Source organism: Eumetopias jubatus, unplaced genomic scaffold (assembly GCF_037043125.1).
Source record: "Eumetopias jubatus isolate StellerSeaLion01/CBP00866 unplaced genomic scaffold, mEumJub1_p1.0 scaffold_11, whole genome shotgun sequence".
NCBI classification, from domain to species: Eukaryota; Metazoa; Chordata; class Mammalia; order Carnivora; family Otariidae; genus Eumetopias; species Eumetopias jubatus.
In genome coordinates, this window is record NW_028274817.1 from 38,178,702 (window position 1) to 38,206,166 (window position 27,465).

Sequence of the window (27,465 nt, forward strand, 5' to 3'; positions counted from 1 at the left end):
TTAATCACACCTTCACCATGATCACCCACCCTGAACACAGAAGCAACTTCGAAATCCTCCACACTCCACCTTGGACAGGGCTACCTACCTACCTGTCTTTTGGATACCAAACGTATTTGCCCTCACCGGTATGGAAAGAACATAGTCAGTTATCCCCACGTGGTTCTGGGAAAGGCGCCTTTCCAGAATGTTCTCTCTCTGGTGCATGAAGTCTCACCACTGATTACTTTGGTTTAGCTTTCCCCAGGGCCAGTATTTTTTAAATGTGTAGCCTTTTGGGAGGAATGATGCATGAATCTTTACCACCTTAGCATGAACGTGGTTATCAGGTCAATTGGGAAGATTTCAAAGGAGATTTAAAAAACGGGGTGGGGCACCATGGGAGAGGGAGCTAGAATCTGCAGTGCTAAATCCAGACTATACTGAGGGGTTGGGAGACTCATCTCCAGGGACTCTCCATACGCCCAGGTTCTTTTTGTCTGAAACTAACAAGTGCATGTTCCTTTCATTTTTAATACAGGGTCCTCCAGGCCCCCCCGGCTTCCCTGGTCCTGATGTAAGTATACTCTGTCTTAGGGCACTTGGCCTCCTACCACTAAGTGTTCTAGTTTCCCCAGAGAGACTCTGGTTTGGTTAAACACACTTCCTGGTAAAATACTGCATTCCAATTTAAGTTCCTGGAGCTTGCTTAGTAATTGATTTTGTTTTTCCTCCCTGCAACCCTGTGCCCCAGGGGAATATGGGGTTAGGTTTCCAAGGAGAGAAAGGAGTCAAGGTAAATAGATTTTGGAAAATACAATCTGCCTTCCATGTGCTCCCAGCACCATCTCTGGCTGCACACCTGTGCTTGCTCATTTTAAGGGCACTTGGATCTTTGCCTTGGGAAATGAGCACTTCCCACTCCACGTGGGTCGTGTGGTGGGATCCCTGGAGGGGCTGCGTGTACACACGCCACACGTCGGCTCCTGGGGTCTTTTTCCTTCCAAATACTGTATGTAGTCTCCCTGCTTCTGACCTGTGAAATGTGCGTGTCTTACCAACATACTCTGTTGAAATCAATTCCCTCCTCCTCCCACCTGGGTATTTCCCTGATGTTCTGTATATTGTGTCACCTTTTCTTTCCTCTCCTTTGCTTCTCCTCTTCCCTCTGTCCTTCCTCTTCTGCCTCCTCCTCCTTCTCCTCTCTCCTCCTCAACCTCTCACCATTCTCTTTTACTTCCCTTCCCTCGTTCCCCTGTTTCCATCTGCACAAACCGTACAGTGATTTTGGGAGGCTCGAGGAAGCCTGGGAGCTTGCCTTCTCCACCCTGCACGGCTGCATTTTGTAGATCGCACTGCCTCCAAGGAGCAAATCCAACCTCCGGTGTTCCAACACAGACATCACTGCCTCTGCCTTTGCTCTTGGCAAGGACTGGGCCAATCAGAGTCTGATCGCCATTGCCAAGAAGTGGCCATTCTCCTTGCTCAAAAGCCTTTTTTGCTCTCTTCTCAACACCCTTTGATGCATGACCCTGGCAACCGCGAACCTGTGGTTTCCTTTCACCAATCTTGCTTTTTCCCTCTGCAGTGCTGGTACAAAATGCATTTGGCCAGGCTTATAACTCTTCCCAGCCCCTTGGTACCGAGAGTTTTGCTTCCTCGCTGAGGCAAGGGTGAGGGTAAAGAGGCCAAAGGAATGGACAGTTTATTTGTGAATGACATCCAGAGGACAAACCTTTCTGCTTTGCTTAACATTCCCTTTGATCTTACAGGGAGATGTTGGCCTCCCAGGCCCTGCAGGACCCCCACCATCTACCGGGGAGCTGGAATTTATGGGATTTCCCAAAGGGAAGAAAGGATCCAAGGTAGTGAACATTTAAGCCTAGGAAATGCTAACCACCCTTTTCCTATTAATACCAAAGTTCAACTCTAATAACCAGACTCTCCTGGAAAGATAGAGGGTTCTGGATCATGCTTTTTTGTTTGGAAGTGAGGGTAAAACCTTCTTTGTGCTGTCCCCTCTGAAAAACTTCTAAAAAGTCCCTGTTTGGGTGCGTGGATAGGAGTGTGCCTGGGCTTCTGGGCATTTGTCCTATTTTCTGTGTTTTGGTTTTTCAAATTCAATTATCAAGATCCTGAATAACTTAAAACAAGTATTAAGTAGTTGGGTTTTTTCCCTCCTAACTTATTCCCTCTCAATACTTATGTTGTCCCCAAAGCACTTTGTGACAGAACACATATGGTATACATGGTTGCTTTTAAGTTATCTTTTTATTTTTTTTAAGATTTTATTTATTTATTTGACAGAGAGAGACACAGCAAGAGAGGGAACACAAGCAGGGGGAGTGGGAGAAGGAGAAGCAGGCTTGCCGCAGAGCAGGGAGCCCGATGCGGGGCTCGAGCCCAGAACCCTAGGATCATGACCTGAGCCCAAGGCAGATGCTTAACGACTGAGCCACCCAGGCACCCCTAAGTTATCTTTTTAAAGAAGTTATTTGCCCTCAAAATTTGACCCTACAAATAGGGCATACTGTCACCAAGTGGCAGTAGATGCCCTGATTCACCTGATATGAACTACCGTGGCTGAAGCTGTAGACCTGTTTAACTAAGATATGTTACATTCTCTGTTTCAATGTGAGTGAGTGTACACCTGGTAATACTCGAATACCTGTATGCTGTTAAGGTGGGTAGATATCTTTAGTAACCTGCATTCCCTTCCTTTCTAGGGTTCCCTTAAGTGTTGTGATTCTGTGCCTATGGTCAAGGGACCCAGGCAGGGGAAGGTGTTTACTCCCATGTCTTCAATTTTGTCTTTGTGGAAGCAACAGCTCCAGGCCCTCTTCAGGTTTACAGAAAGCAATCATTAATTTGGGAACAGTTTGGGAGCATATGAAAGATTGCCTGCCTCCTTGATCATTCCCAAACCTTAGGGAGCCCTTCCATGGCACAACTAGGTAAATTAGCATATCGGAGAAGGACAGATTACAGTGTTATGGGTCCCCATCCAAACTGTAATTGTTACTCTTTTCCCCAAACTGTTGATTTCTTTGCAGCCTGGAATTTGCAACAGGAAATCACACTGAATGGCTTCTTCCACTAGAAAGACAGCAGATGATCATCTTTTCTGTCTCCCAATTAGCTTCAACATTTGAGATTCTGTTTTAGACAGTTTTCATTCCCTGCCATGGGCCTTGGTCCTTCCTATACCACAAGGGCTCCCCAAACTGATATCTTGGTGCAGGTATTAGTTGGGGCTCCTGGGGAATTTATACCACAGGATACCCCCTTGGTTGCCCACTGCCCAGCCCAAGCAGCTCACAGGAGCCATATCCTCTATGTTTACTGTTTCCTGCTGCTACTCACTAATTTTTGGCTCATTTTCCAGGGTGAACCAGGGCTTCCGGGTTTCCCAGGAATAAGTGGCCCTCCAGGTCTCCCGGTAAGTCTCCCTGTTGGGTCAACATGTATTCAAGGACCTGCTGGGACAAAAGCTATAGCAATAGAAGACTAACAGGAAGACCTCTTCCTGTGGTTATTGGAGAGCATTCTACCAATCTTCATTACTGGAAAACATTTAAGGAAATGTTCATGTTTCTCGAACCCATGGGGATATTAGCATGGCTCTTCATGAGGCTATATATCTTAGCAGTTAGTAGCTCAAGTTCTAAAATTAAAACAGACCTAGGCTTGACTTCTGATTTCACTGATTTCTAGCTATGTGACCTTGGACAAGTTTCTTAAGCTTCCTGAGTTCCAGTTTCCCTCCAAAAAGGGGGGGGGGGTGATAATGGCATGGTTATGAGGATTAAATGAGATAATATGAATGGAAAGGACTTCGTACGTGCCTGGCATGTATCAGTTGTTCAGTAAATGGTAGTTAATCTTAGTAATCCTATCTTCACTCTCCTATCTGCCCTTGTATCTTAGCGTCTTTCACTCAACATACACATTTTGAGGGTGCCTAGGGGCCAGGCATTCTGCTGGACAACAGTAAATAACAGTCAAAGAAGTAAAAGTTCTTGTCCTTGAGGAGAGTTCATTCTAATGGGGGAGTGAGGGAAGCAGACAAAAACAAGTAAACAAATGAATCAAGAACAAGTTCTTATCATAATAAGTGATACATAGAAGGTTAAAGAAAGGGTAAAGTGATGGAGTGTGGCGTGAGAATAGGGTGGGCTACTTTGGGCAGAGCGGTCATGAAGGGCCTCTCTGAGGAAGTGCACATTATGAAGAAGCAAGTCCCACGAGGATCAGGAAGAGCGTTTTTGGCCGAAGGAAACGCTGAAGCAAATAACAGACTTATTTCAACATAAAAGAATTCAGTATTTCTAAGAGATAAGAACTTTTTAAAAACATAGTTACGGGGCACCTGGGTGACTCAGTTAAGCGTCTGACTCTTGGTTTCAGCTCAGGGTCGCAATCTTAGGGTCGTGAGATTGAGCCCCATCCAGGCTCCCCTGTGGCCTCACTCCCCCTTTTCCCAGTTCGAGAAACCACCCTAGTTGTGCAGGTGGGTCTAGCCATCTCTGCTGGCTCGGCTGGGGCCATGGGGAGCCTGCTTGGGGTGGGGGGGGAGAAGCTTGAGCAGAGGGTGGCTGCAAGGTGGCCTGCCTCTCGGACAAGCATGCCTCTGAGGACTGGGCCACGGGGCTGACACCCCCTAGCTCCAGCCTAGTTTTCGAGGCTCGCCTGCTCCTCATACCACCCGCCTCACCCCTGTCTCAGTGACTATGTTACCTCCCACACCTTACTCCTGGCCACGTGACTGAAGTTGAGTTTTTGCAGAACTACTAATATCCTTGAACCAAAAATAGCAGGAGACCAGGGCCCTAGCCAGTAGGCCTAGGAACGACTGAGCTAGTGTTCTAAGCATGAGAGAGTTCCTGGATACGCTTCACCTTTTGCTTTGTTCTCTGAGTCATTCTATTGAATTCAACAAGGATGTATGGGATGACCTTGTATGGTGTAGCGTGCAGTAGCGTGTCTTGGAGGCGATGGAAGAGAGTGTGGTATAGACCTCCTGCTTACCAACTCTCCTACATGACCCATCTTAGTGCTGTTCAGAGTCTGGGGCAGTGCGGGCTGCCACAGCTTCCGTGGACAGGTCACGGTGCTTGGCTTCGGAGGCCCGGAGACGTGTTCCACCGGGCAGCAGCATGCCTTGGTTTCCAATTTGAGATGCAGCACTACGATTTCAAATAAGTTTGTGTTCAACTTGACCCTTTCAAATAGAAATCCTATTCAGCATGAGGTCTGAGCCATGTGCCACAGAACTAGAGATGGAGAAGAAAAGAAAGACAAGCAGGAACCAAAGTCAGCTTTGAACTAGACCCTTCACAGATGCACACTCCACCCTCCACCCCACACAAAAAAAGCCACACACACAAAAAAGCCCTACATTAAAAACAATAACAACAACCAAAAAACCCCACTTGGGCCTAGAAAGCTAAGGGCTATTCAGCCAGCTTTCAGTACCCATGGGAATGCTCTGAGTATATAAGAGGAAGAGATGACAGGAGACATGCCACAACATTTACTGTGTTTCACAAGCTTACATTCAAGAAAGCGTCCCTGCCTCCTTCACTCTTACAATAGGCCTAAATGTTGTTTGCCAAAACCTATGCTCCAGAAATTCCATGTTTAAACAATAACAACAAAATGGCCATGAAAGACGTTATCCACTTTGGTAGTGAACTCTTCTGTACTTCAAGGGCCCAGAATGTGCTTGCCTTGGACCCAGAGGGAAGGAAACTTTCTCACTCACTGTTTTTTGAATTTCTGCTTGTCCCTAGAGAGTCCCCAAGTCATGTCCATGGCTGCAAGCCCTCACCTCCTTTGATCAGGGCAAGAGGGGTTGAAGACCGTCTCATAGTGCCCTTTGGAGTACTGCTAGGGCCCGCAGGGGTCTAGATCACACCTAGATAGAAATAATCCTTCCCATCGAAGAGGATGATGCAGCCATCATGACTTCAAATGGCAAAAGTTCTTCCCACCAGTATTGACTCCCAAGGATTAACACAGTTCTCCATTTATGGGTCAAAGAAACAAGCTCCTAGGTGGTAGAAAACAGCCTGTTTCTCATACAAAAGGTCCTGGAATGGAAGTTTGAAGACCTGGCTGGCTCATCCATTCTGTAACCCATACAAGGTGCTGTACTGTTCTGAGTATTAGTCTCACCATCTGTCAAACCAATGAAGTCAGATATCTAATCATTTCTATGCTGTTAGTCCATGTAGCTGTGAAGACATGCAATCATGTCCAGGGGGACAAGACATTACTTCTAAAACCAAGAGGGAACCTTGAATGAATGGTCCAAACTCTTCGAAGGCCCTATGGGCTTCTCAGGCAGTGACAAGAGACTCAGCATGGTGAGCCTCCCCAATGGCAATGGCAATGGCAATGGCCTTGATTCGAAGTTAGCTCCCTACTTTGGATGGAGCCAGGAGACCTATCAGGAAATGGATGTTATAACTTGTGGTTTCTTTTTTTTTTTTTTTTTTCCTCTAGGGATTTGGAACTGCTGGAGAAAAGGGAGAAAAGGGAATCCCTGGTTTGCCAGGACCTAGGGTATGAACCTGGAATGTTGCTTGCCCGGGTCTGTCAGGTTATCCGGTCCATCGGGTCCATTTTTTGGCCTGTTCGCATCTTTATGTTGTATAACTTAATGGCCACCGAAGCTTCTCTTATTTTTCTTCCTCGGCCCTCTGCCAGGTCCCTGAGACCTCCTCCTTTTCACTTTGCCCCCATTTTCTTGACTTAGTGGCTCCCTTGAATAAGGAATGGCTCCTCAGCCAACTTCTTTTCCTTGTTGTCATAGAGAATTGTCATCTGGGCTAATAATGGGGTGAGCGTTGTCTTGCCTTCACTACCTTCTAACCTGGGGGAACGTGGGCTAGGGTACAGATGTTGTAGTAATGGAAGAGGGCCAAGTATAATCTTTATAGGACAGAAACAAGTCTGGGATGGTCTAGAACATAGCAAATGACATTTTCAGTCAACAATTTCTAGTAATAACCCCTCTTCAAGTGGAGAAATAATTGTTAGCTTTTGTTATTCTAAGTGCTTCAGGCACTTAGGTGTTAGGCTATAAGCAATTGGCCAACCTTAGCCTTAAAGAGGTAACATTTAGAGAACTGTGATTTTGGCTTAGTCATAAAGCTCGTTAAGAATCCTTTGAGTGTTCAGCAATGTTTGCCCTTTACCCTGCCATTTATTTCTCTACTTTTCTCTACTCCCTTGTCTTGAAAAGACATAATCACCAGCAAAGAATGCAGTGGGGGTGAGAGACAAGAGGCCCTCCCACAATCTATTTAAAAATGTCATGACTTGGAACTAATGCAGACTAAGTATTATACCACCCAGCCTTTCTACCAAATTCCACCCAGTACTTAAAATGTTTCCATTTATTTTGCTCTTTAAAAATGCTCTGTGTGACTATTCAGCCTGATGGATTAGTGCTTAGAAAAAAGTCATTAAGCCAGGTCTAGGGACATTCTCTTACCTGATTTTAGGAACTGGCTAAGTCCTGAACTCAGTGGGAAAGCTTTGTTACGTAAGTCTATTGGCTTTTTCTAGTGTGGGCTATTAATCTTTCTAAGGTGGCTCCATTCTCTTTACAGGGTCCAATGGGTTTAGAAGGACGCCAAGGCCCTCCAGGGAGTCAGGTATTTTGGTTAATATCACTAAAAGCCCGCATGTAAAGTCCTAATCAAAAGGCCCCCTTGCTTTAGTTAACATGCCACCGGTCCAGAGGGAGCCACTGCTTATAATACAAATTGTCTACCTCCTTTTGATGGGTATAATCTCAGCCGCTCTCTTCTTTTGTCTGAGTATCCAGCGTTGACCAATCCAGTGCCGTGCTATGGCCCTACTTCTTTATTTTGTAATCAGGGGCTAGAGAGGCCAGCCTGCTTGCCATCCCTAGCCTTGGGGCCCATATACCTCCTAACAGGCGCGTTGGCTACCTCATGCCATATTGCCTTCTGGAACATTGTATGCCCTCCCAAGTGGGGTAGAATCCATGCATACCCTGGAAGGCCAGCCAAGATCCCTGTGCCATTTGCCCTGGCCTCATCCAAAGACCAGTCCCTCCTATGTTCTTAGACATTTGACTAGTTGTAACTGTGTTTCTGTCACAGGGCAAGAAGGGGTCCTCAGGTTTCCCTGGGCTTAATGGATTCCCAGGAATTAAGGTAATGTTGCTGGGAAGTGAAAATCCAGGATTGGGGTGGTGGAAGGGTGAAGAATTCCCATAAATGCGCTTTAGTCCATTTGGCCACTCTAAGAAACTATCACACACGGGGTGGCTTATAAAAAAAAAAAAAATAGAAAATTATTCCTCACAGTCCTGGAGGCCGGAAGCCCGAGATCAGGATGCCAGCATGAGTGAGGGTCCCCTTCCAGGTCACTTACTTCTCACTGTGTCTTCACATGGTGGAAGGGGCAAGCTAGCTCTCTTGGCCTCCTCTTATAAGGGCACTAGTCCCAATCGTGGGGGCTCCGCACTCATGACCTGATCCCCTCCCAAAGGCCCTACCTCCTAGCACCGTCACTTCGGGCATTCGGTTTTCAGAATGAATCGGGGGCAGGGGGGACGCAAACACCTGGACCATAGTGAATGCCTGCCTATGAGATGAAGTATTCTTTTGCTATTTTAACATTGTAAATGTTACTCTTTTCACATGAAGTGCATGAACCCTACTTTCAGCACACAAAGCCAATGAGCCTTCCTTAGATACTACTTGATCAGAGGTAGACTAAAGTCGGGGAGGTAGAGGGGAGGGCTGCAGGAGCAAATCCATCTCTCCAAGGAGGAATATTCTACTATTGACACTGCTTAGAAATGCCAAATTTTTGGTTTTAAGATTTTTTAAAGATTTTATTTATTTATTTGACAGAGAGAGACACAGCGAGAGAGGGAGCACAAGCAGGGGGAGTGGGAGAGGGAGAAGCAGGCTTCCCGCTGAGCAGGGAGTCCGATGTGGGGCTCGATCCCAGGACCCCGGGACCCTGACCTGAGCTGAAGGCAAACGCTTAACCGACTGAGCCACCCAGGCGCCCCAGTTTTATGATTGTTTTTAAGTTGTCTACAGAGAATGCATCCCCTTATCACCTGTTCCGGGGGCAGGCAGCTCCCACCACCCCACTGGGATAAGCCACTGTATCTGATTCTGATACCTGAATCCCCCTTTTGGGGGACTTAGGACTCCTTTGACTTCCTCTGCCTGAAATCATCCACTAACGAGGCCAGTGAAGGTAGCAGAGTCCTGGGCCCGCTTACAGTGGGAAAAAAATGTTGAAACTGCCCCTTCCTTTGCACCTCTTTGGTGCAGCAACATTGTCTTCTCTTGGGATCTATGTCCCAGGCCCAGAAGCAGATGATCCAGGAATCAGGTTGCAAAATAAAATTGGGATCCCTTATTTTTGACAGGTTTGCAAATTGAGCGTCGGACTCCTGACATGCTTTGCGTTACCTTCATCTGAAATTTATTGGACTTCATAATTAACCTGTGCACTAGTTGGCCCTGGGAATCAGGGGTTGCAGAAGGAGAAAGCTTTCATTTTCCCAGGGAATGGCTTTGAGGGCACATAGAGCTTGAGTGATAAGGTCATGGGAATGTTTGTGTTTAACCAGTTGAATCTTTACAGGGTGAAAAGGGTGGCATTGGCCTGCCAGGCCCAGATGTTTTCATCGATACAGATGGTGCTGTGATCTCAGGTGCAACTTTTCATTGACTGGAGTGAAAAAGAAAGGACTGGGGGTGACATTCTAGAGTCCCTATAATTGTTAAGAGGATACTTTGTCAGCCAATGGATTGTTGCTGAAGCCAGCACCCTCAAGGGCCCCTCATGGGTCCTGTACTTGGGGAATGAAGCTAACTCCAATGTCTTCGGGCAAAGAAGCCAAGGCCTACACTCTGTGTTTGTGTTAGGTCCACCAAGACTAGGGTTTTGGTCGGACTGGGCCTGGACTTGCTGAAAGTTGTTCTCCTAATGATGCTTAGGGCAGGATTGATATCCTCCCCAGCTAGGCTGACTTTAGCCTGATACTGTGGGACACTTGGGGTCTCATATGCATGATCCCATGTGTGTTTGGGTTTGACAATCGCATAGGAGGTGGGAAAGTATCCACCTGTTCCCATTGCCTTCTCCAGTGTGTCTCCAGTGACTGCTTGCTTGAGCAAAGGCTTCTACTACTGTACCTCTTCTGCCTCGGTCTCTGAAATTACTTCTCCCCTCTCATCCTCTCTGGCCCACGCCCTGTCCAGTAAACTCATTGAAGCCAGGATGTTAATGATTGACAGTGGCTTCCTGGAAACCTATGGGCATAACATGAGTAGTAGACTTCAACACCTTAATCCCAAATGGTAGATACTTGAGGCATGACAGCAGGTTAACAGTAGTAGAAGAACCTTCCTAGTACTTACCAGATCTTACCATGGAATGTTAGCCCTGGCCAGACCGGTTCTGAACACTAGTGGGGCCTTAGCTCCAGTCAGCCCGTGATCACACGGGGCCATCAGCATCTGGGAGACCTGTGAAGGGCAAGAAAGAGACTTCTACCCTGAGGACATCTCCTTGCAACCCTTCTTAGGCATTCTGTGGCATTTGTAGGCCTCTTCTGGGTTTGCTTACTGCTTTTTTTTTTTTTTTTTCATCGCAATGCCAGGTTATCCTGGAGACCCCGGGATGCCAGGCCTCCCAGGACTTAAAGGAGACGAAGGTATCCAGGGCCTGCCTGGCCCTTCTGGCATCCCTGGCTTACTGGCTTTACCAGGTGAAACAAACTAACCCACTCCCTACATAGACATGCTGGTGCCCAGCATCCCCTTCTATACCCCTGTCTGGTCTGGGTACATACCTAGCCAAAGTCAAAGGAAAGGTAGACTATAGTCACTAAGTCCCCCACCACCAGCCCAAGGCTAATGTATATGAGGATAGGACCTGGGCAAGCAGCTTTCCTTTGGCCTGAATGATGTGGTGTTGCTAGACAGGCAATCCTTTTGGGGTTTGCAGCAACTAGAGGGGGCTGGCATTGGACTGCTGGAGCCCTATCACTCTTCTATGGGTTTGCCATCCCAGCTGATGCTTGCCAGCAGGGGCTTACGGAAGCCTAGAGGAGAGTTTTGTACCCGGACCCTCACTCTCTGCTTACCTCAGGCACTAAATGGCCCAGGAGCCCATGACTGAACCCACCATTGGAGGAGCACACCCATTTGTCATTCTGTAGTAGTGAATAGAGAAAGGCCATGCCAGATTCTCAGAGGCCGTGATGAGCCAAATATAAAGCTTCAGAGAGGACTTTGAAAGGCATAAGTGTCTAAGTTCCTTGGAGATGGGCATCTGGACGGATCCCTGTGCTTTGAAAGCAACCACTTGGAAGGGGTACAGCTGATCCCACCACCGAGGTTGAAAAATCAAAAAGGAGGAGACTGGACACCAGGTTTTCTGCTCAGGTTCTCCACCAAAAAGCTCTGCACCCTTGACCATGTTTCCCCATGTCCTTTGGCCTCAACTTCCTAGGAGGTTGGGCTAGATGATTCCTAAGGACCTTTCTAACTCTGATGCAAGAGAAGGGCAAATTGTCTCCCAAATTCTTCCCTTGGAGGGAGTTTCCAGCATATGCCGCTGATTGGAACACCCCTGGAAGAATAAGATGATGTGATTAGCATTATTGTGTGGGCTTATCCTTCCAGGTATCCCAGGTGCCCTAGGGCCCCAAGGAGTTCCAGGTCTGAAGGGGGACCGAGGAAACCCAGGCCGCACCACAGTTGGGACAGCTGGTCCCCCTGGCAGAGACGGTTTGCCAGGCCTGCCCGGCCTACCGGGCCCACCTGGTAAGTCGTTCATTTCCCTCTTTGGTCTTGAGACTCAGGTGTGATTGGGACTGCAGAACAGTTGTGATTCTTGAGGGAGAGAGCATTTCACAGGAGAAATATCCGGGACACATGATGCTCCTGAGTCAGAGCCTTGCTGCTAGAGGTTAGCGACCAGAACGGTCAGAGCCTCATCAAGGAGCAAGCAAGCTAAGGCCACCTCGATGCCCAGACGCTACCTAATGCCTTCCAGTTTGTGTAATCATTTCATCCCACCCTCCGTTGTTCTCAGCCCCTCCACCTCTGGTCTCACAGCTCGTGAACAAGCAACGTTGGCTCTCTCAAGCTTCCCCTGGTCCTCAGGGCTGCAGTGGGGTGGAGATAGGAGCCTGAGACATGGGAAGCCAAGCCTGGATCCTCAAGACAGTTGCCCAAAGCCTCGACAGGGTTTATTCTCCTTATGTCTTCTACCTGAGCATGGGACCCTAGATTCTAAGAGAAAGGCTGGACACAGGCTCAGCATGTTTCGTTGTCACCTAAACCCCAAGAAGTGTCGTTGTCATCTAAACCCCAGGAACACCATTTCCTCTGTTGTCCCAAGAGCACTTTCTGGGGTAGACATTAGGACCGCTGACTTACTGAAGCTGTCTTGGTCATTCCTGTCCCCTCAGTGTCCAGTCCGGTGCCTGGAACATAGTAGCCCTTCTGTAAGTCATAGTAGAGTGACGAGGGCCACCAGGGGAGAAGATTTGCCACAGACGTTGGGTCCCTGTCTCTGCTTTGGTTGCTGAGCCTCAAGGACACAGGCCTTAGCAACCGAGCTGCTGTGCTTAGTCATGTGTGATGCGCCTATCTTTGATGTTTCCCTTTCCCTGAAGGTCCAGCATTTGAGACTGGAACCCTACAGAATGCAGAGCCAGGCTTCCCTGGTCTCCGAGGAGAACGAGGTCCAAAAGGAAACCCAGGCCTCAAAGGAATGAAAGGTGATTTTTTTGTCGCCTTGGGTTTCTGTGTTCCCCCAAAATCCTTGCAGAAGGTTTCTGGGGCATGAGTAGACACACAGCTTTGGGAACCTGAACAGAAGCAGCTGGGGGGCTTGATCAGGGATTTGATTATAGGATTCTTGGCAGTGCTCCACATTTAGGGCTCGGAGACTGAGGCTAGCAATTGAGGTCACATGGGACGAAGTGGCTCGTGGGCTCCTCTTCCTCTTTCTACCCCATCCACCAGCAGAAGCTGTGGCCAGCAGCCCCAGCTATTAGCCAGCCCATGCTGCACCCCTTCCCAGTGTGCAAGGCCAAAGGCCAGAAGTCACATATCATTACCTTCAGCCTGAAGGAAAGGAGTCTGAACAGGTCAAGACCTGGCACTCCAGAAAAGCCAACAGGCCCCAGGAAAACAACCTTGGGTCCCCACTGATGGTGAAGGGCTGACCGATTAGCACAGCCTTCGGCGGCATAGCTCCATCCATCATCCTGCGGCCTCTGGGTCATTCCTCTGTTGCACGCTCTTGAGGGCCAGATGCTAAAGTGCAAATAAATCAATTCATTTTAGTTGCGGCCCAGGCCAGGGTGGAGGAAGACGTGAGACTGCTGGCCGAGGAGAGGTTTGGGGATTGCCGAGGGGTTTCAAGTATCTGAGATCTTTCCTCTTCTCTCACAGAATGAGCAGCTCTCCTCGACCTCAAGCAGAATGGCCCTCACTTCCTTGTCCCCTTTCTCAGTGCCGCCTCCTAACATGTCACTGCTTATTAATGGAGCTGGTTTGGAAGTTTTTTTTTTTTACAAGTTCCATCTCTGTTGTTCAGCTCCAAGGAGGACTATTTGGAGGGAAAAGGAAGGGAATTGCAAGCTTTGACGTAGGATGTGAGCCTGAGCCCTTTCTTGCCTCACTACAGAGCTAGGGTACTTCCTGATACCTGTTACCAGGCTTTCTGATTCCCTCCATGGGGTTGTTCAAGGCACAGATCACCACGGTCATATCATCCTTTTTCTTGGAAAGGTGGCCCACTTTGTTTAACCATTGTCTTCTTTTTCCCCCAGGGGACTTGGGCTTTTGTGCCTGTGACGGTGGTGTCCCAAACACCGGACCACCTGGGGAGCCAGGCCTGCCTGGGCCACCTGGCCTCATAGGCCTTCCAGGCCTTAAAGGAACCAGAGGAGATCCAGGCTCTGGGGGTGCACAGGGCCCATCAGGGACTCCAGTAAGTCTTACCCAACTTTGGCCCCGAGGGAGGACTGGGAGCTCTCCAGGGTCCCTTACTCCTGCCCCAAGCACTTTTCTAAAACACAGGAAAAAGAGATGGGGATAAAACAAAGCTTCATGGTTCGGATCTGTAGTATGAAAAAGTCAGACCAGATGATGTCCAAAGTCCCCTTGTGCAATGACCTGCCTATGTTCCCTCCATCCCTCCCTCCCTTAATCCCTTCCTTCCACAAAATCATTTGTATTTGCTTAGCACCGCCCCAGGGCCCTGAAGATTAAATCAAACTAAGACAAGGTTACCATCCTCAAAAATTTCAACTTTGAGAAAGGTAAGAAAATAAATGGGCAATTGTGACCCAAGATGATGACATATTCAAGGGCCCAGAGCAGTGCCAAAAGGTACCCGAGGATCTGCTCCAGGTCAGACCTAGGCTAAGTGCCAGAGTCCTACCATGTCTGCATCTCCTGATTCTGCCCTTTTCTCTCGTTGTCAGGGTTTATTTGGGCCTCCTGGTCCTGCGGGCCCCAAAGGAGAGAAAGGGGAACCAACTCTCAGTTCAGGATCAGGGGTGCCGGGGCAGCAGGGTGATCCTGGCCCCCAGGGGCTCCCTGGGGAGACCGGAGCCCCAGGCAAGGAAGGAATACCAGGTTTGCCAGGTCTGCCAGGCCTCCCGGTAAGTTGATCGTTCCTGGGTGTCGAGCTCTATAAAGCCTCACGGCTGACTTTGGGGGTGGGGGTTCTGACGGCCACTAGACCATGAGACAGGGCAGAACAGAGTGCCCAGCATCTCTTCTGGCCTCTGCCGCTAACACTTTCTGCTCTGTGCTTCTCCTTTAGGTAAGATGAGAGTCTTTCCCTGGGCATGGGTCATTGTCTCAGTTGATAAATGCTCGTTAACTATCGACCCTATCGCTTAAAATGCTTCAGCTTCTCAGTAACTTCCCCCCGCCCCCCGCAAGTAATCCAGCTGCTTTCTGGGCCCCCAAGCACTGTCACCCTGCTCCTGTTTCCTGCCCCCCTCCCCACCACTGATCTAGAAGGTTTTGCATCATCAAATCTCCGAGGGTTGACTAGCTTCATTCCCATTAACCAAATCAGAGGAATTGATTGAGAAACTAGAGGGATCGAGGATTTTAGCCAAATGACCACACTGGTTACCTCTTTTCTTATGGTCAGAAGCCTCCCCTGATCCATCTTTCAGTTGGGCTTTCATTCTTTCTTCTGTGTTGTCTAGGGTGACGGTGGACAGGGCTTCCCAGGTGAAAAGGGGTTACCAGGACTTCCTGGTGAAAAGGGCCACAGTGGTCCAACCGGCCCCCCAGGAATTGGGCTGCCGGGCTCTCCTGGACCTCGTGGGCTTCCTGGAGATCAAGGAATTGATGGATTACCAGGGCAACAAGGCCTCCCTGGGCTTCCCGGTGAGTCATGGAATCAGATGGTCTGGGACTTGAGAAACTGACCCTTCGTGGAGTGTGGCTCTGACCCGGGCGCATGAAATGTGTCAGACGAAGAGACTTGGCTGATTATAATCACTGCTTGCAATTTCTAAGGGTTTTCATATGGAAAAAGGATCAAAATTATACTATGGTACACCTACACAGAGCAATGTAGATTTCAGTCCTACTTAGTAAGAAAACTTCCTAACAGACCTGTCTGAAAAGGTAACAGAGCTGCCTTGGGAGCTTATGAGCTCACAGTCCCTGGAAAATTTCAAGCAGATGCCAGATGTCCATTTTGTTACAAGTACCACTGGAGTAATGAGCCGGAGATGGAATAGGTGTCCCCCCTAAGTTAGATGATAAGGTCATCAGCAGGGAAGAGCCTTTCCTTCATTCCTGAGGTCTCAGATTGACAACAGACCCTACTTGTATCTAGTCTCAGCTCTATTTCCTACCTTAAATCCCTCCCATTTAGAAAGCTTCTTTTTGTCCCTGAATTGCGGGAACTCTAACGAGTGACAGCCCTGCTTGTAGATGGCAAAGGTGCCATGCTAATAACTCGCCTTCTTCCAGAACAGCTCTTCATCCCAACTTCGGTTTCCATTAATCACACCACCCTACTTACGGTCATCTGAAGTTTGAAAACTCGAAATTCATCTCTTATTCTTCATTTGCAGTGTTTATATTCTTTCCTTCCTCTTCTCGCTACTGAGCTCTTATCTCATGCCCAGCTTATCAAATATACCCTCCATGCCTGTTGGAATAAATGGACAGTTGGAAGGAAGGATGGGTGGATGGTTGGGTGAGTGGGTGAATGGTGACAACTTCCTACATGGTTTCTCCTCTCCTACCTCCAGACTTTCCCCCACTCAATTCTGCTATGAACACTGTTGCCGATGTAATATTTGTGAATTATTGCTATCATTGTGTTATGCCCCTAGGCTTGAAGCCACAAGGGGTGGCCTTTTTATGGAATGTTCTTCCTCTTCTTTCTGTTTCTGGAATGTTCTTGCTCTTTTTTCTATGCAATCAGGTTTTATCCATCTTTCAGGGTGCAAGCCCCACTTCACTAAGACTTCTCTTGACCTCCCCAGGATGTCACTGCCACTTCAATTATGTATTTTCTTCCATAAATGCTTTTGCTTTTCCCAACTGCTTTGTAAGCAGCTGGATACTAAGGAAGGCAATCCTTTTTGGCATTTCTCGATTTGCCTAGTACAGTGCAATATTCCTTAAGAGACTAACATACATTCACCGAAGAAAGGGGTTTCTCAATAACCAAAGGGCTATTTCTTAGACCTGTTTCTTCTCTTTCTACCTTGTCACCTTGAAGAATTACCAAAAAAAAAAAAAAGACAGAAACCAGGTCTTGTCAAATTTTATTTACCTTAAAATCTACTTGTGTGCATTGGTATAACGAGGATGATGGTACAGGTTAAGAATCGATGATTCAAGATTCTTAAAACCAAGTCAGTATTTCAGTTTACAAAGTCCTATGAAAACTGTGAGGAATTTTTGTCAGACTCAGTCATCCTGCCTTTTGCAAGTCCTGGTGTCAGCCATAACTTTGCATCTAGCTCTGTTCCCAGAGACATTATTCATGGTCATTCCACTGCCCCTCTGCCAACTGGGTCTTTATTCTAGGCCAACCATTTGTGTAGACACTAGGTTTTTAAACTGAGTTATACTGAGACGGTCCATACATACTTACACACACTCAAATCTGGATATTATCAACATTCTGATTGTTTGACAATAAGCTGAGTCAACAGAAGGAGGCCCATGGGACCATTTCTACCCTAAACATCACTAGGCCCCAGACACAGAAAGTTCCTAGGAACATAGTCCTAGAGTAAACTCTAGCCTGGGAGATGCCTTATGCAGAAAATGGTCTTGTTGCAGTACCACGATTTTCCAAAAAATTACTTCAACTAAGAGCATCGGCTTTCTTTTTTCTCTCCATGGCAACCAAACACAGCTCCTCAAACCTAGCAATTTTATTCCACGCAATTTTAAGAACACATAACCTATGAGGTCTAGACATTTGCATTGTGGCCATTACTGTTGCCATTGAAACAAAAGATGCTATTCTATTATTTTTTTAAGAGAGTGTGTGAGCAGCAGGGTGAGCGGACAGGGGCAGAGGGAGAGAATCTGAAGCAGGCTCCACGCCCAGCGCAGAGCCCAACGCACGGCTCCATCTCATGACCCTGAGATCAGACCTGAGCCGAAGTCAAGAGTCAGATGCTTAACTGACTGAGCCCCCTGAAGATGCTATTCTTAATGTACTCACTCCGACCAGTGGTAGCCCAGGCTAGGATGGCTGCATTGCCAGAAAGGGAATGTAGTCATTAGAAGCCTTTCACCCGAGTGGTGTGAATTATTACAAACCTTGGACCAGCAGACAACTGGCTGTTTCCAAAGAGGCTCTGATCCAGATGCTCATAGTAATCCATCACCCTGGTTATTACCGAAACAGCTACTGTGTCCTTGATCCCATGTGTGTGTCAGCTCTCTCCCTTCAATCCAGACAGGGACTGTGATCGGTGGGCATACCCAGGCTGCAGGCCAGACTTCCCTTGGACCTCAAGAAACTGCTGTCCCGGTTTAATTTTCTTCTTTACTCGATTGGTCTAGGTGATTGCTGCTGCAGGGAGAACGTTGGTAAAGGACACTTAGTCACAGAGGGAGGTGAGAGCTAGCTCAGTGTCGAGGTTCTCAAACACCAGTGTGGGCAAAAGCTTCCTTCCTTTTCGTTCACCTCTATCTCAGACACTCATGATGGCCTGAGCACCGCACTGGAGCCTCTGGTTGGGGGAAGGGGGTGATCCTAAGGCTGGGGCACAAAGCAGTAAGTGGGCATGCGGTCTCTGAGAGAGACTAATTTCCTTCACCATGCATGTCGATGGCTTGGCTGATGTCTGCCTGGAGCACCTTCATTTTGTGAACTTAACTGGGGCCATAACTTGCCTTGGGAGGTACCCGGAAGGATGCACACATGTCTGATGTTCATTCATGGGACCCAGAGTAAACGGAGATGTTAGAATCTCCAGAAGCAGAGGCACTTTTTATTCTGAAGACACATTCTGAAGACACTAAATTCTCATTAATTTGCTCGTGTGTTGCACTTATGAAACAGAAGGCAGAGAGAGCTGATTTCTGCTTTGTGGTGGGGAGAAGGCTCTGAATTCAGGGTTGGAAAGTAGAAGACAGAGGTGTAAAGTGAAAGAGCCAGGTACCAGGGTGACTTGAAGTTCTTCCCTCCTGAGCGTTTTGACCCTCTGCTCGCAATACACAAGTGTGCTGTGGCGCACAGGTCTGTCCTGGAGCCTTTCCAGATGCCTGTCCTTGGCCCCATCCTCTAAAGGTTTGTTTTTATCTGGCTGTCACAAGTGAAAAGAATTTATGAAACTTATCTAATGAATGGAGTGAGGATGGATGTTCATGTTTGCAGCCAGTGCAGAGATATTTGGATTTTACCCTTTGTTTCATAAGATTGGAAGCAATGAAACGGCAGTGTTTGATACATTGGAGTCAACGGGCTATTGAAATAGCGGGGACATGAGAATCGTCTGCAGGGTCCCTCTTGTGATAGCATCCAGGGAAGCCGCTCTTCCGTCTAGTCCAAAGGACCAAGGCCCAAGCTGAGCACAGGATTCGCAGCCCTCACCCGGCCGAGCATCTTATCATGACGAGCTTACCCACAGGTTATATAGTTCTATAGTAGGGAGATGGCCCTCAGAAATAGCACCATCATCTCAGCACCTGGCAGGTGGGTGTGAGCACCTATGGGGAACGGTCAGGCCCTAACGCCCTCTCTCCAGCTGTAGAAGTATGACTCTCAGGACCTGCGGTCTAGAAGGCAGACAGTCCCTGCCCAGGCTATAGAGTAGTGTCGCTAACCGGACTAAGGTAGAAACCAGGGGATGGCCTTGGAGGAGCTCTTCTGAATACTCCTCCCTAAATAAGATGATTAAAAACAAACAAACAAACAAACAAACAAACAAAAACGGCCATTTACTGAGCAACCACCAGGGTCCTGGGCACCCGGTGAAATGCTGCTAGCATCCTGTCTTGTCATCCTCACAAACACCGTCTAAGAAGAGTAGCTTCTGTTTTATGCCTGAGACTCAGGGAGGTTGAAGTATCTTGCCCCCACGACTAGTGAGTGTAGCAGAACTAGGAGGCAAGCTCAGGTCTCTCTGGCCTCAGAGCCCAAACTCTTAACCAATAAACTGTACCGTTCAATCCCCCATTTTGTTTTAGGACTAGAACACGTGGAGGAGGAATGGCAGCCAGTTGAGTGTGCAATCTGAATCATAGCTTGTATACATATCTGCAAGAAATGCAATTTGTGATTTCTCTTAAGTATGGGCAAAAGCTATCGCAGTTTACTAGAACTATTGGCTCTGTGGCTTTAGGCAGCCCTTGGGGGATTGTTTTAATGAATAGGCAAGACTAATTTTAATTAGCATAGCAGTTGTTTGTAAATGGCACTTGAGGGAGCCGACACACAATTTGTTCATCGGTATTTTATTAAACCTGCCCTCTGTGATCTTATATAGACTCTTTATTTGCACTATGAACGAGCAAGGAGGAATTTGCTAGGGAAGGGGCTCTGCCTGCCAATTTCAATGTCTTGAACCCTGAAACTGACTACTGCTTCTCCCTGAGTCGCAGAGTTGACATTTTCAAAGGAGGAGCTAAGGGAAGGGTCACTGTGTGTCATGGCCAAGAGCGTGGCCTTCAATGTTTGCCTAGTACAGCAATACAGCTACCTCAGACCCAGGGTCATCGTCAGTAGGTTTCTGTAGATCCCAAATGAGGTGGGGCAAAAGAACCCAGTGGGTTGTTTTCATTTCAAGAAAAGGGCGGACATGTGAACTCAAGGGGTCTTGGCTGCAAGCCCTCCAATCTAGTCACATGGCCATAATGGACCCTCAGGACGAACCCCAAGCCCCCATCCTAGGGAGAGGCTCCATATGAGGGTGGGGCGAGTAGGCAGTCGCCCTTTGGTGCTGCTCCTACATAAGCTACCTCTCAGAGATCTTGTTAGGGGACATCTCCTGCATAGATGACTGCCTGCCCACTGGACGTTGGTTTAGGAGGTGGCTTTCTGGCACTTGGCCCCTAGGGGATACTCTTATCTACAAGGAGTTGCACTGGGAGTAACTCCCAAGAGCTTCTGATGCCAGGATTCTTCTGCATGGGCTCCCAGCTGCTGGATGGGAAGAACTTGGTTGTGCCATCTGAGGGGATGGGAGTAAAGGAGCATGCTAGGGGGAAATCGTTCCTGACTTGGCGGGCTCACCGGATGCTTACGTGATACGTGATACCTCTTACAGGCATCACCTTGCCGTGTATAATTCCTGGGTCCTATGGTCCATCAGGCTTACCAGGAGCTCCCGGATTCCCAGGTATGGAATGAGTCCAGAGAAAGCCACTGAGCATACTCATAAGGGCCATGAGCCCAAGGAAGCGGGGCCCAGGCTGGCAGCATTTGGGGGGGCACATTCCTCCCGAGAGGGTGGCCTTGAGCAGTGAGGAAATAGAATGGCTCCTGGAGCGGTCCGTGCGGTGGGGTAAGGCTAAGAGGCCCCCTGCCCTGCCCAAGAGACTAGGATTCTTGAGTGAACATCGCAAAGGTGACCAGGCACCCTGACTTTCCTTTCCCCTCACCACTCATGTTCGGGTTCGCAGGCCCTAAAGGGGCCCGTGGCCTCCCTGGGACCCCAGGCCAGCCTGGACTGCGTGGAAATAAAGGAGAGCCTGGAAGTCCAGGATTGGTTCAACTTCCTGAATTGCCAGGTAAGGAACGAAGCTTTTCCTCGCCTGCTTCTCTCCTCCCCTGTGACTGTGGCTTTGAATCGTGGTTGCCAGCCATCCATTGATCCCAGGCAGTGAGGTTTGTGCTCTGGTGTGGGCGGGGTGGTTTTGATCTCGTACTCAGGTGAGACAAGGCTTCAAGCTAGAGCGTGGCAGTGAGTCAGAGTGGTCAGGGCCATCAGCCAGGACAAGCCCTTCACTTTCAGATGAAGCTCAGGTGGAAAGTGCCTTTGCCTGAGGTCACAAAGTCACTAGTGACAGAGCTAGGACTCCACCGCTTAGCTGACTGCCAAGCCTCTGGCAAGTTCCTGGATCGAATCCTTCTAGGTCACACAAAGATGTTCAGATGAGTCAGAGGGAAGTGGTTTCTTTCTATCCCTTTGCTCACACCCTGCGGCAAGCTTGTTCTCCACTGCCCCAGTGGTTCTTAAACTGTGTTCCCCAGAGCTGCAGCACCAGCGTCTCCTGGGAACCTGTTAATAACAATGCAGACTCTTGGCCCCTCGGCAGAGCTACTGCTCAGAAGCTCGGGGCAGGGGGCGGTGGTGCCCAGCCATTTGGGTGTGGCCTAGCCCCCCCTCCCCAGGTAGTTCTGACCCCCACTCAGTTTTTGAACCAGCCTGCTCTGCGGCACGGGGATCGTCACGGGCCAGACCCTCCATGGTTTATTTATCCAGCTTCAAACCCCTCCAACCACCCACGGAGGAGGGAGGCATGACAGCAGAGGATAGATGACTCCAGAAGAAATTGGGCCTTTGACGGAGAGTCCTGGGTATCACCTGGGCCCTTCGGCCAGTGGAGCCGCCCGGGGAGTGGGTTACTGGGCTCAGCCCCAGGCCTGGCCTCACTGAGCTAGAACCTTCTGCAGCTCACAGGGTGCAGTCCCCACCTCTGGGCATGTCCTCCCAGGACCAGAGGCTCTTGCCTTTCAAGAGAAGTGACACACATTATTGAAATGTTAGCTTTTGTAATAGAAAAACCCAAATCTGTCTCCGAGATCTCTACCCAGACCTATCCCTTCTAAACCTCCATGGCCTTTTTATTTTTTGCCTCTTTACATTTAGGATTTCCTGGACCTCGTGGGGAGAAGGGCTTGCCTGGGTTTCCTGGGTTCCCTGGGAAAGATGGCTTGCCCGGGGAACTTGGCAGTCCAGGTTTACCCGGTTCCAAGGGAGCCCCTGGTGACATCTTTGGTGCTGAGGATGGTGCTCCGGGGGAGCAAGGCCTACAGGGATTGCCAGGGGACAGAGGATTTCCTGGAGACTCTGGCCTTCCAGGACCCAAGGGTGAGTCTTTTTGACTCACTTATTTAACAGTCTGTGGAAAGTCTTTCGGTGACCGGCATAGCCTTGCATGTATTCATGAATACACGCTTGAGCCTGGGGTGGTGGCTCCATGAGGGGGTGACACTGAAAAGTCATTTTGTTCTGTCTCTCCCTTCTGGGAACTTTTTCTTAAATCACCGGAGTCTGTTCTCCTTACTTAGTCAATCTGGAAGTGACCATGATGGAGAGTCCGGTTTCTGGTACAGCCTCTGATTTGCCGCGAGGGCTGGAACAGAGGAGGCCGTAGCACGGGGATGTACCCTGGGCCATGCTCTTGCGCGGCAAGTTGCTTTGGTCACCAGTCCCTGCTGTCCATCCAGGCTGTTGATCATCTGCCCCTTCCTTTCACTAGGTTTGCTTGGGAAGTCGGGCCTGTTAGGCCCCAAAGGTGAACGGGGCAGCCCTGGCACACCGGGCCACGTGGGACAGCCAGGGCCCCCTGGGCCTGATGGTCTATTTGGCGTCAAGGGCAAACCCGGGCTCCCGGGTGCACCAGGCTTTCCGGGCCCTTCAGGTAGGTTCTTTAGAGGAGGAGCCCCAGCTTGACAGCCTTAAGCCGGGCCTTGGGCCCTGGCGCCCCGAGGGGCAACAGAAGGAGTGCACCAGGGGCAGGGTCTAGAAGGATCCTCGACTTTCCCAACCTCTCACAGTTCCCAATCTCAGGGGGCCCTGGCAGTGCCAAGCAGAAGAGATTTCTGTACTTTAGCTTCCAAAAGGGTAGGTAGCTCTCATCCCTCCCCACCCCTCCCCCATGGCCTCGCTCCCCCTTTCCCAGTTCGAGAAACCACCCTAGTTGTGCAGGGGTGTCTAGCCATCTCCGCTGGCTCGGCTGGGGCCCTGGGGAGCCTGCTTGGGGTCAGGGGGCAGAAGCTTGAGCAGAGGGTGGCTGCATGGTGGCCTGCCTCTTGGGCGAGCATGCCTCTGAGGACTGGACCGTGGGGCTGACACCCCCCCCGGCTCCAGCCTAGTGTTCGAGGCTCCCCTGCTCCTCCTGCCACCTGCCTCACCCCTGCCTCAGTGACTATGTTACCTCCCCACCTTACTCCTGGCCACGTGACTGAAGTTGAGTTTTTGCAGAACCGCTCAACTGCTTTTTATCCCCTTTAGCCTTCTGTGTTTCTGGGGTCTTCCCATGGGCCGTCCAGGTGAGAAAACTACGCAAGCTCACAGGCTAACACCCCCACCGGCTTCGCTGCTCGAGGAATTCTCGGACTATATGCTAGAGCCTGGCAAGGCCAGGGGTCCCCGGACTCATGCTGGGGGGCTGGCCCCCATTGAATTTCCTTCCCTTGTTGTGGAATCCCCTTCCCAGCCCCCCATTAGAATCCTGGGGCTTGCAGCTCCTGGATGCTTTTCAATTCATGGAAAGCCAAGTCAGCCATTCATTGAGGTCCTCGGGGGCCCACATACCTCTGTCGTCACTGATTTAATCCTTTGGTTTTTTAATTTCCTTGCTTTGTACCTGAACATTCCACTTTGGCAGCAGCTCAGGAGGTTAATCCCATTGACCAACTTAAAGCCTGGTGAAAGAAATCCCAGAATACCTAGGAGACCAAATGGGCCTTGGGGATTTCTACAGGACTTGGCACTAGGGGGTCTTTCAGCCTTAATGCCAAGGAACTGGCTGACTTAACTGCTTGCAAGAGGGATTAAAAGGGCAGCCCTGTATCCATGGCTCCCTGGGAGGCTGAAACAATGTCCGGCTTTAACCTCTGCTTCACCAGATTGGCTCAGGAAACAGTCATTGTGGCGTGGCTCAGAATGGACGTACCAGGGAGCTAGGGTCCAGTTGCCGCCCTGGCTTCCCAGAGCTCCATTCACAGGCGAAGATGTGAACCACATTCATAAAAGGGGGAAGAAGTTCTAATCGGAAGGGGTTTGCGCACCCTGCCAGCCACCGTGCCATGCTGAAAGTAATAGCCACTGGCGTGCATGAGGCTCGGGGTGGTAAGCGCTAAGGCTTCAGCGAGCTGAGAAGCCTGCCAGTTAGCAGCCTGCACAGGGCCATTGTTAAGGGACCATTTCCAACACCCAGCCAGCCAGCCAACCAGAAGCCATGGGAACGGGCAGTGGCCCAGATCTGGACACAGCCTCCCTTGACGGCTGTCCTGTGTTCTCTCCTGTGCTAATTCAGGACATCCTGGAAAGAAAGGTGTAAGAGGCGAGACAGGTCCCCCTTCATCAGCTGGAAAGAGAGGCCTGCCGGGGCTGAAAGGCCTTCCGGGATCTCCAGGGCTGGTTGGCTTCTTGGGGAGCTCAGGCTTGCCAGGGAACACTGGGTTGCCAGGCCTGCCAGGTCTGAAGGGTAAGTAAAGTGGGTGGGACTGTTTGTGGTAAGAGCGTCGGGCGGAGCCGTGCTAAGGGAAGGCTCCCACCTAAGGTGAGTCACCCCCGCTGCTGGCTGGGTGGAGCGCTGGGCTGGGTAACGCTGTCAGGAAGGCCCAGGACAGTGACCGCCACGCTGGGTATACTCATTTGCTCCACCCCTTCCATGGGGCCCGATGGCTCTCCGTTTCTGCTAGACCACCAGAGGTTGGAGGGGAGGCGTCTCCATCTTATACAGAGGCAAATGACGGGCCCAAGGTCACACAGCCGATTAGCAACAGCACCTGGCTAGGGCTCACCTCTCTGCCTCCCGGTCCTAGGCTTTTTTTTTTTTTTCCTTTCTGTGCCACCCATGAGCTCTAACTTGGCACATCGTAAGAGAGGCGCCCACCTCCTCTTTCCTTCCTGTTGCTTTAGTGCCACGTCCCTGTTCAGGGAAGTAGTATAATATGTAAACATTAACAGCTGGGGCTTTGGACTTAGAGAAATGTGGGTTGGAATCCCTTCTTTGCAACTGCCAAGCTGTGTGATTTGGGGTAAGTTATTTAACCTCTCTGAGCGGCCCATTTCCTTGTATGTCAGGCAGGGATAATAATAGAAGTTCTCGTTTCTCAACAGGTGAGAAGGGGTCTGTTGGGCTGGCTGGTTTCCCGGGGATGCCTGGTCTCCCAGGTATTCCTGGCGCAAGTGGATTAAAGGGCATTTCTGGGTCAGCCGGAAGAGCGGGACCATCTGGACGGGCTGGTGGTGCGGGTGAAAAAGGTGAGCTCGGGAACTGAATTCTGAACTTGCTAGCCCCGCTTCCCAAGGTACATTTTGTCCATCGACCTTGAAGCTGTTGTGGCTTATACCCATCCTGTGTTAGATAATGAGATTTGGGGCTTCTGAACCCCAAACCTTGGCTTTTAAACCAAAAGATCTAATCACTTGTGAGTTTTTTGCCGCATGTTAGAGGCCTCATGGTACGTTCCCAGACGCTCAGTGGAGAGGGGTTTGGAGTAGGCTTCAAAGTTGCTGGCCGGCTTGGGCCCGTCCAGGGAGAGGGCATGCACATAGGTGGGAAGCTGGGGAGCCAGGGGCGGGGCAGGGCCCGGAAAGGAGGCCTGGGGGTGGTGCGGGAGGAGCTGAGATGAAAGGTCAGCCCGTGCCTGACCCCGTGTCTAAGCTTCCTCTCATGAGGGTCTCACGATCTACTCCCCTCCCCCCCGCAGGAGACAGAGGCGACCCAGGGCCAGCTGGAATACCCGGCCCAAGACCGCCCACACTGAACATTCGGTTCAAAGGAGACAAAGGCTCGAGAGGCTCAGCTGGATCCACCGGATTTCCTGGGCCCAGAGGTGCCGGGGGCAGGCAACGGGCAGGAGAAACGCTCATCTTCAACTTCCCTCCTGAGAAAAGAGGCCCCGCAGCACAAGACGCCCCCCCGCAAAGTGGCAGTGTGGGTGGCGGCAGGCGGTCCAGGGAGGCTGCCTTCTCTGGGCCTGAGGGGCGTCTGGACTTCAAGGCTGCCACTTTTCATTGCCACTCTAGAACTGAAGTTTTGAACCACAGGCTGTGGTACCCCTGTTGTTCCCCCCGGAGAAGCCTGGCAGATGCTGGGGCATGGGCACTGGCAGTGTTGAGCCGGGGTGGTGCTGACTGGTGCCCCCTAAGGCTGAAGGCACCTCCCCCACCCACACCTTCACACCGTCCCCCCCCCCCCCGCTAGCCATCCCCAAGTCCCCAAGGCTACACTTTGTTTGCCTGTGATCCAGGGTCCTGCACCTTTGGGGAGCAGGTTTGCTCTTGCCCAGGATCTTTTCTCTAAGCCCTTTACTTCTTTCCCAGGTGACAAAGGAGAGGTCGGCCCCCCGGGGCCACCAGGATTGCCTGGAGCTCCCGGCTTCCCCAGTACCATCAAGGGACTCATTGGGAGAGCAGGCCTCCCTGGCTCCGCAGGACAACGGGGCTTACCTGGCCTGAAGGGGTCCCCTGGAATCACAGGTTTCCCAGGAATACCAGGGGAAAGCGTAAGTGCACCCAGCTCTTGGTCTCTGCACCAGGGAAGGACTTCTGTAGCAGGGGGACAGGCCCCTGCACCCCATCTTTCTGGCCCCAGCCCACTTCCCGGCCCCTTCCCCTAGCTCACCCTAGATGAAGCCCTCTCCCTGAGTCTGGCAGGTCTTCCCCCACCCCTTTCCTGAAGGTTCCTTCCTCTGGACCTTTGTTCATGCTCTCTCCCCCACAGGGCAGAGCCTCCTCCTCTGCAACTAACTGGCTAATGCCCACCCGTGCTTTGGGCCCCAGCCCCAGGCACCCACTCCCCCAGTAGTCTCGGAGCTCCCACCCTGCAGGCATGCTGCACTTCTCATTGCTTATATGAATCCCAGTTGGTTCTGTGTGGGCCCGATTTCCTCAACGAGATTGTCAGGCCTTGAGAACGAGTCCTTACACATTCTTCTAGAAGTCCGCACCCCGCCGCCGCCCCCGCCCTTGAGCTAGGCACATCGTAAGACTTTGGTACAGGCCTCTTGACGTTGTGATTTCAGAAAGGTCATTGTTGACAAGTG

General features: G+C 50.2%; 1 protein-coding gene across 1 annotated transcript in view; it reads left to right on the forward strand.

The window, feature by feature from the left end:
* The window catches only part of COL4A6 (collagen type IV alpha 6 chain), a 143,657-nt gene that overhangs the window by 99,596 nt on the left and 16,596 nt on the right, over positions 1–27,465 (forward strand). The window contains exons 9-31 of the mRNA XM_088028541.1: positions 521–556; positions 734–775; positions 1,752–1,844; positions 3,365–3,418; positions 6,487–6,546; positions 7,599–7,643; positions 8,118–8,171; positions 9,628–9,697; positions 10,643–10,756; positions 11,676–11,816; positions 12,674–12,778; positions 13,838–13,998; positions 14,495–14,674; positions 15,236–15,419; positions 18,078–18,131; positions 20,786–20,857; positions 21,141–21,248; positions 22,331–22,552; positions 22,944–23,105; positions 24,726–24,896; positions 25,535–25,678; positions 26,128–26,253; positions 26,744–26,925. Coding sequence (XP_087884667.1) covers positions 521–556; positions 734–775; positions 1,752–1,844; positions 3,365–3,418; positions 6,487–6,546; positions 7,599–7,643; positions 8,118–8,171; positions 9,628–9,697; positions 10,643–10,756; positions 11,676–11,816; positions 12,674–12,778; positions 13,838–13,998; positions 14,495–14,674; positions 15,236–15,419; positions 18,078–18,131; positions 20,786–20,857; positions 21,141–21,248; positions 22,331–22,552; positions 22,944–23,105; positions 24,726–24,896; positions 25,535–25,678; positions 26,128–26,253; positions 26,744–26,925 — 2,580 coding nt within the window. The remainder of the gene's footprint in view (positions 1–520; positions 557–733; positions 776–1,751; positions 1,845–3,364; positions 3,419–6,486; positions 6,547–7,598; positions 7,644–8,117; positions 8,172–9,627; positions 9,698–10,642; positions 10,757–11,675; positions 11,817–12,673; positions 12,779–13,837; positions 13,999–14,494; positions 14,675–15,235; positions 15,420–18,077; positions 18,132–20,785; positions 20,858–21,140; positions 21,249–22,330; positions 22,553–22,943; positions 23,106–24,725; positions 24,897–25,534; positions 25,679–26,127; positions 26,254–26,743; positions 26,926–27,465) is intronic.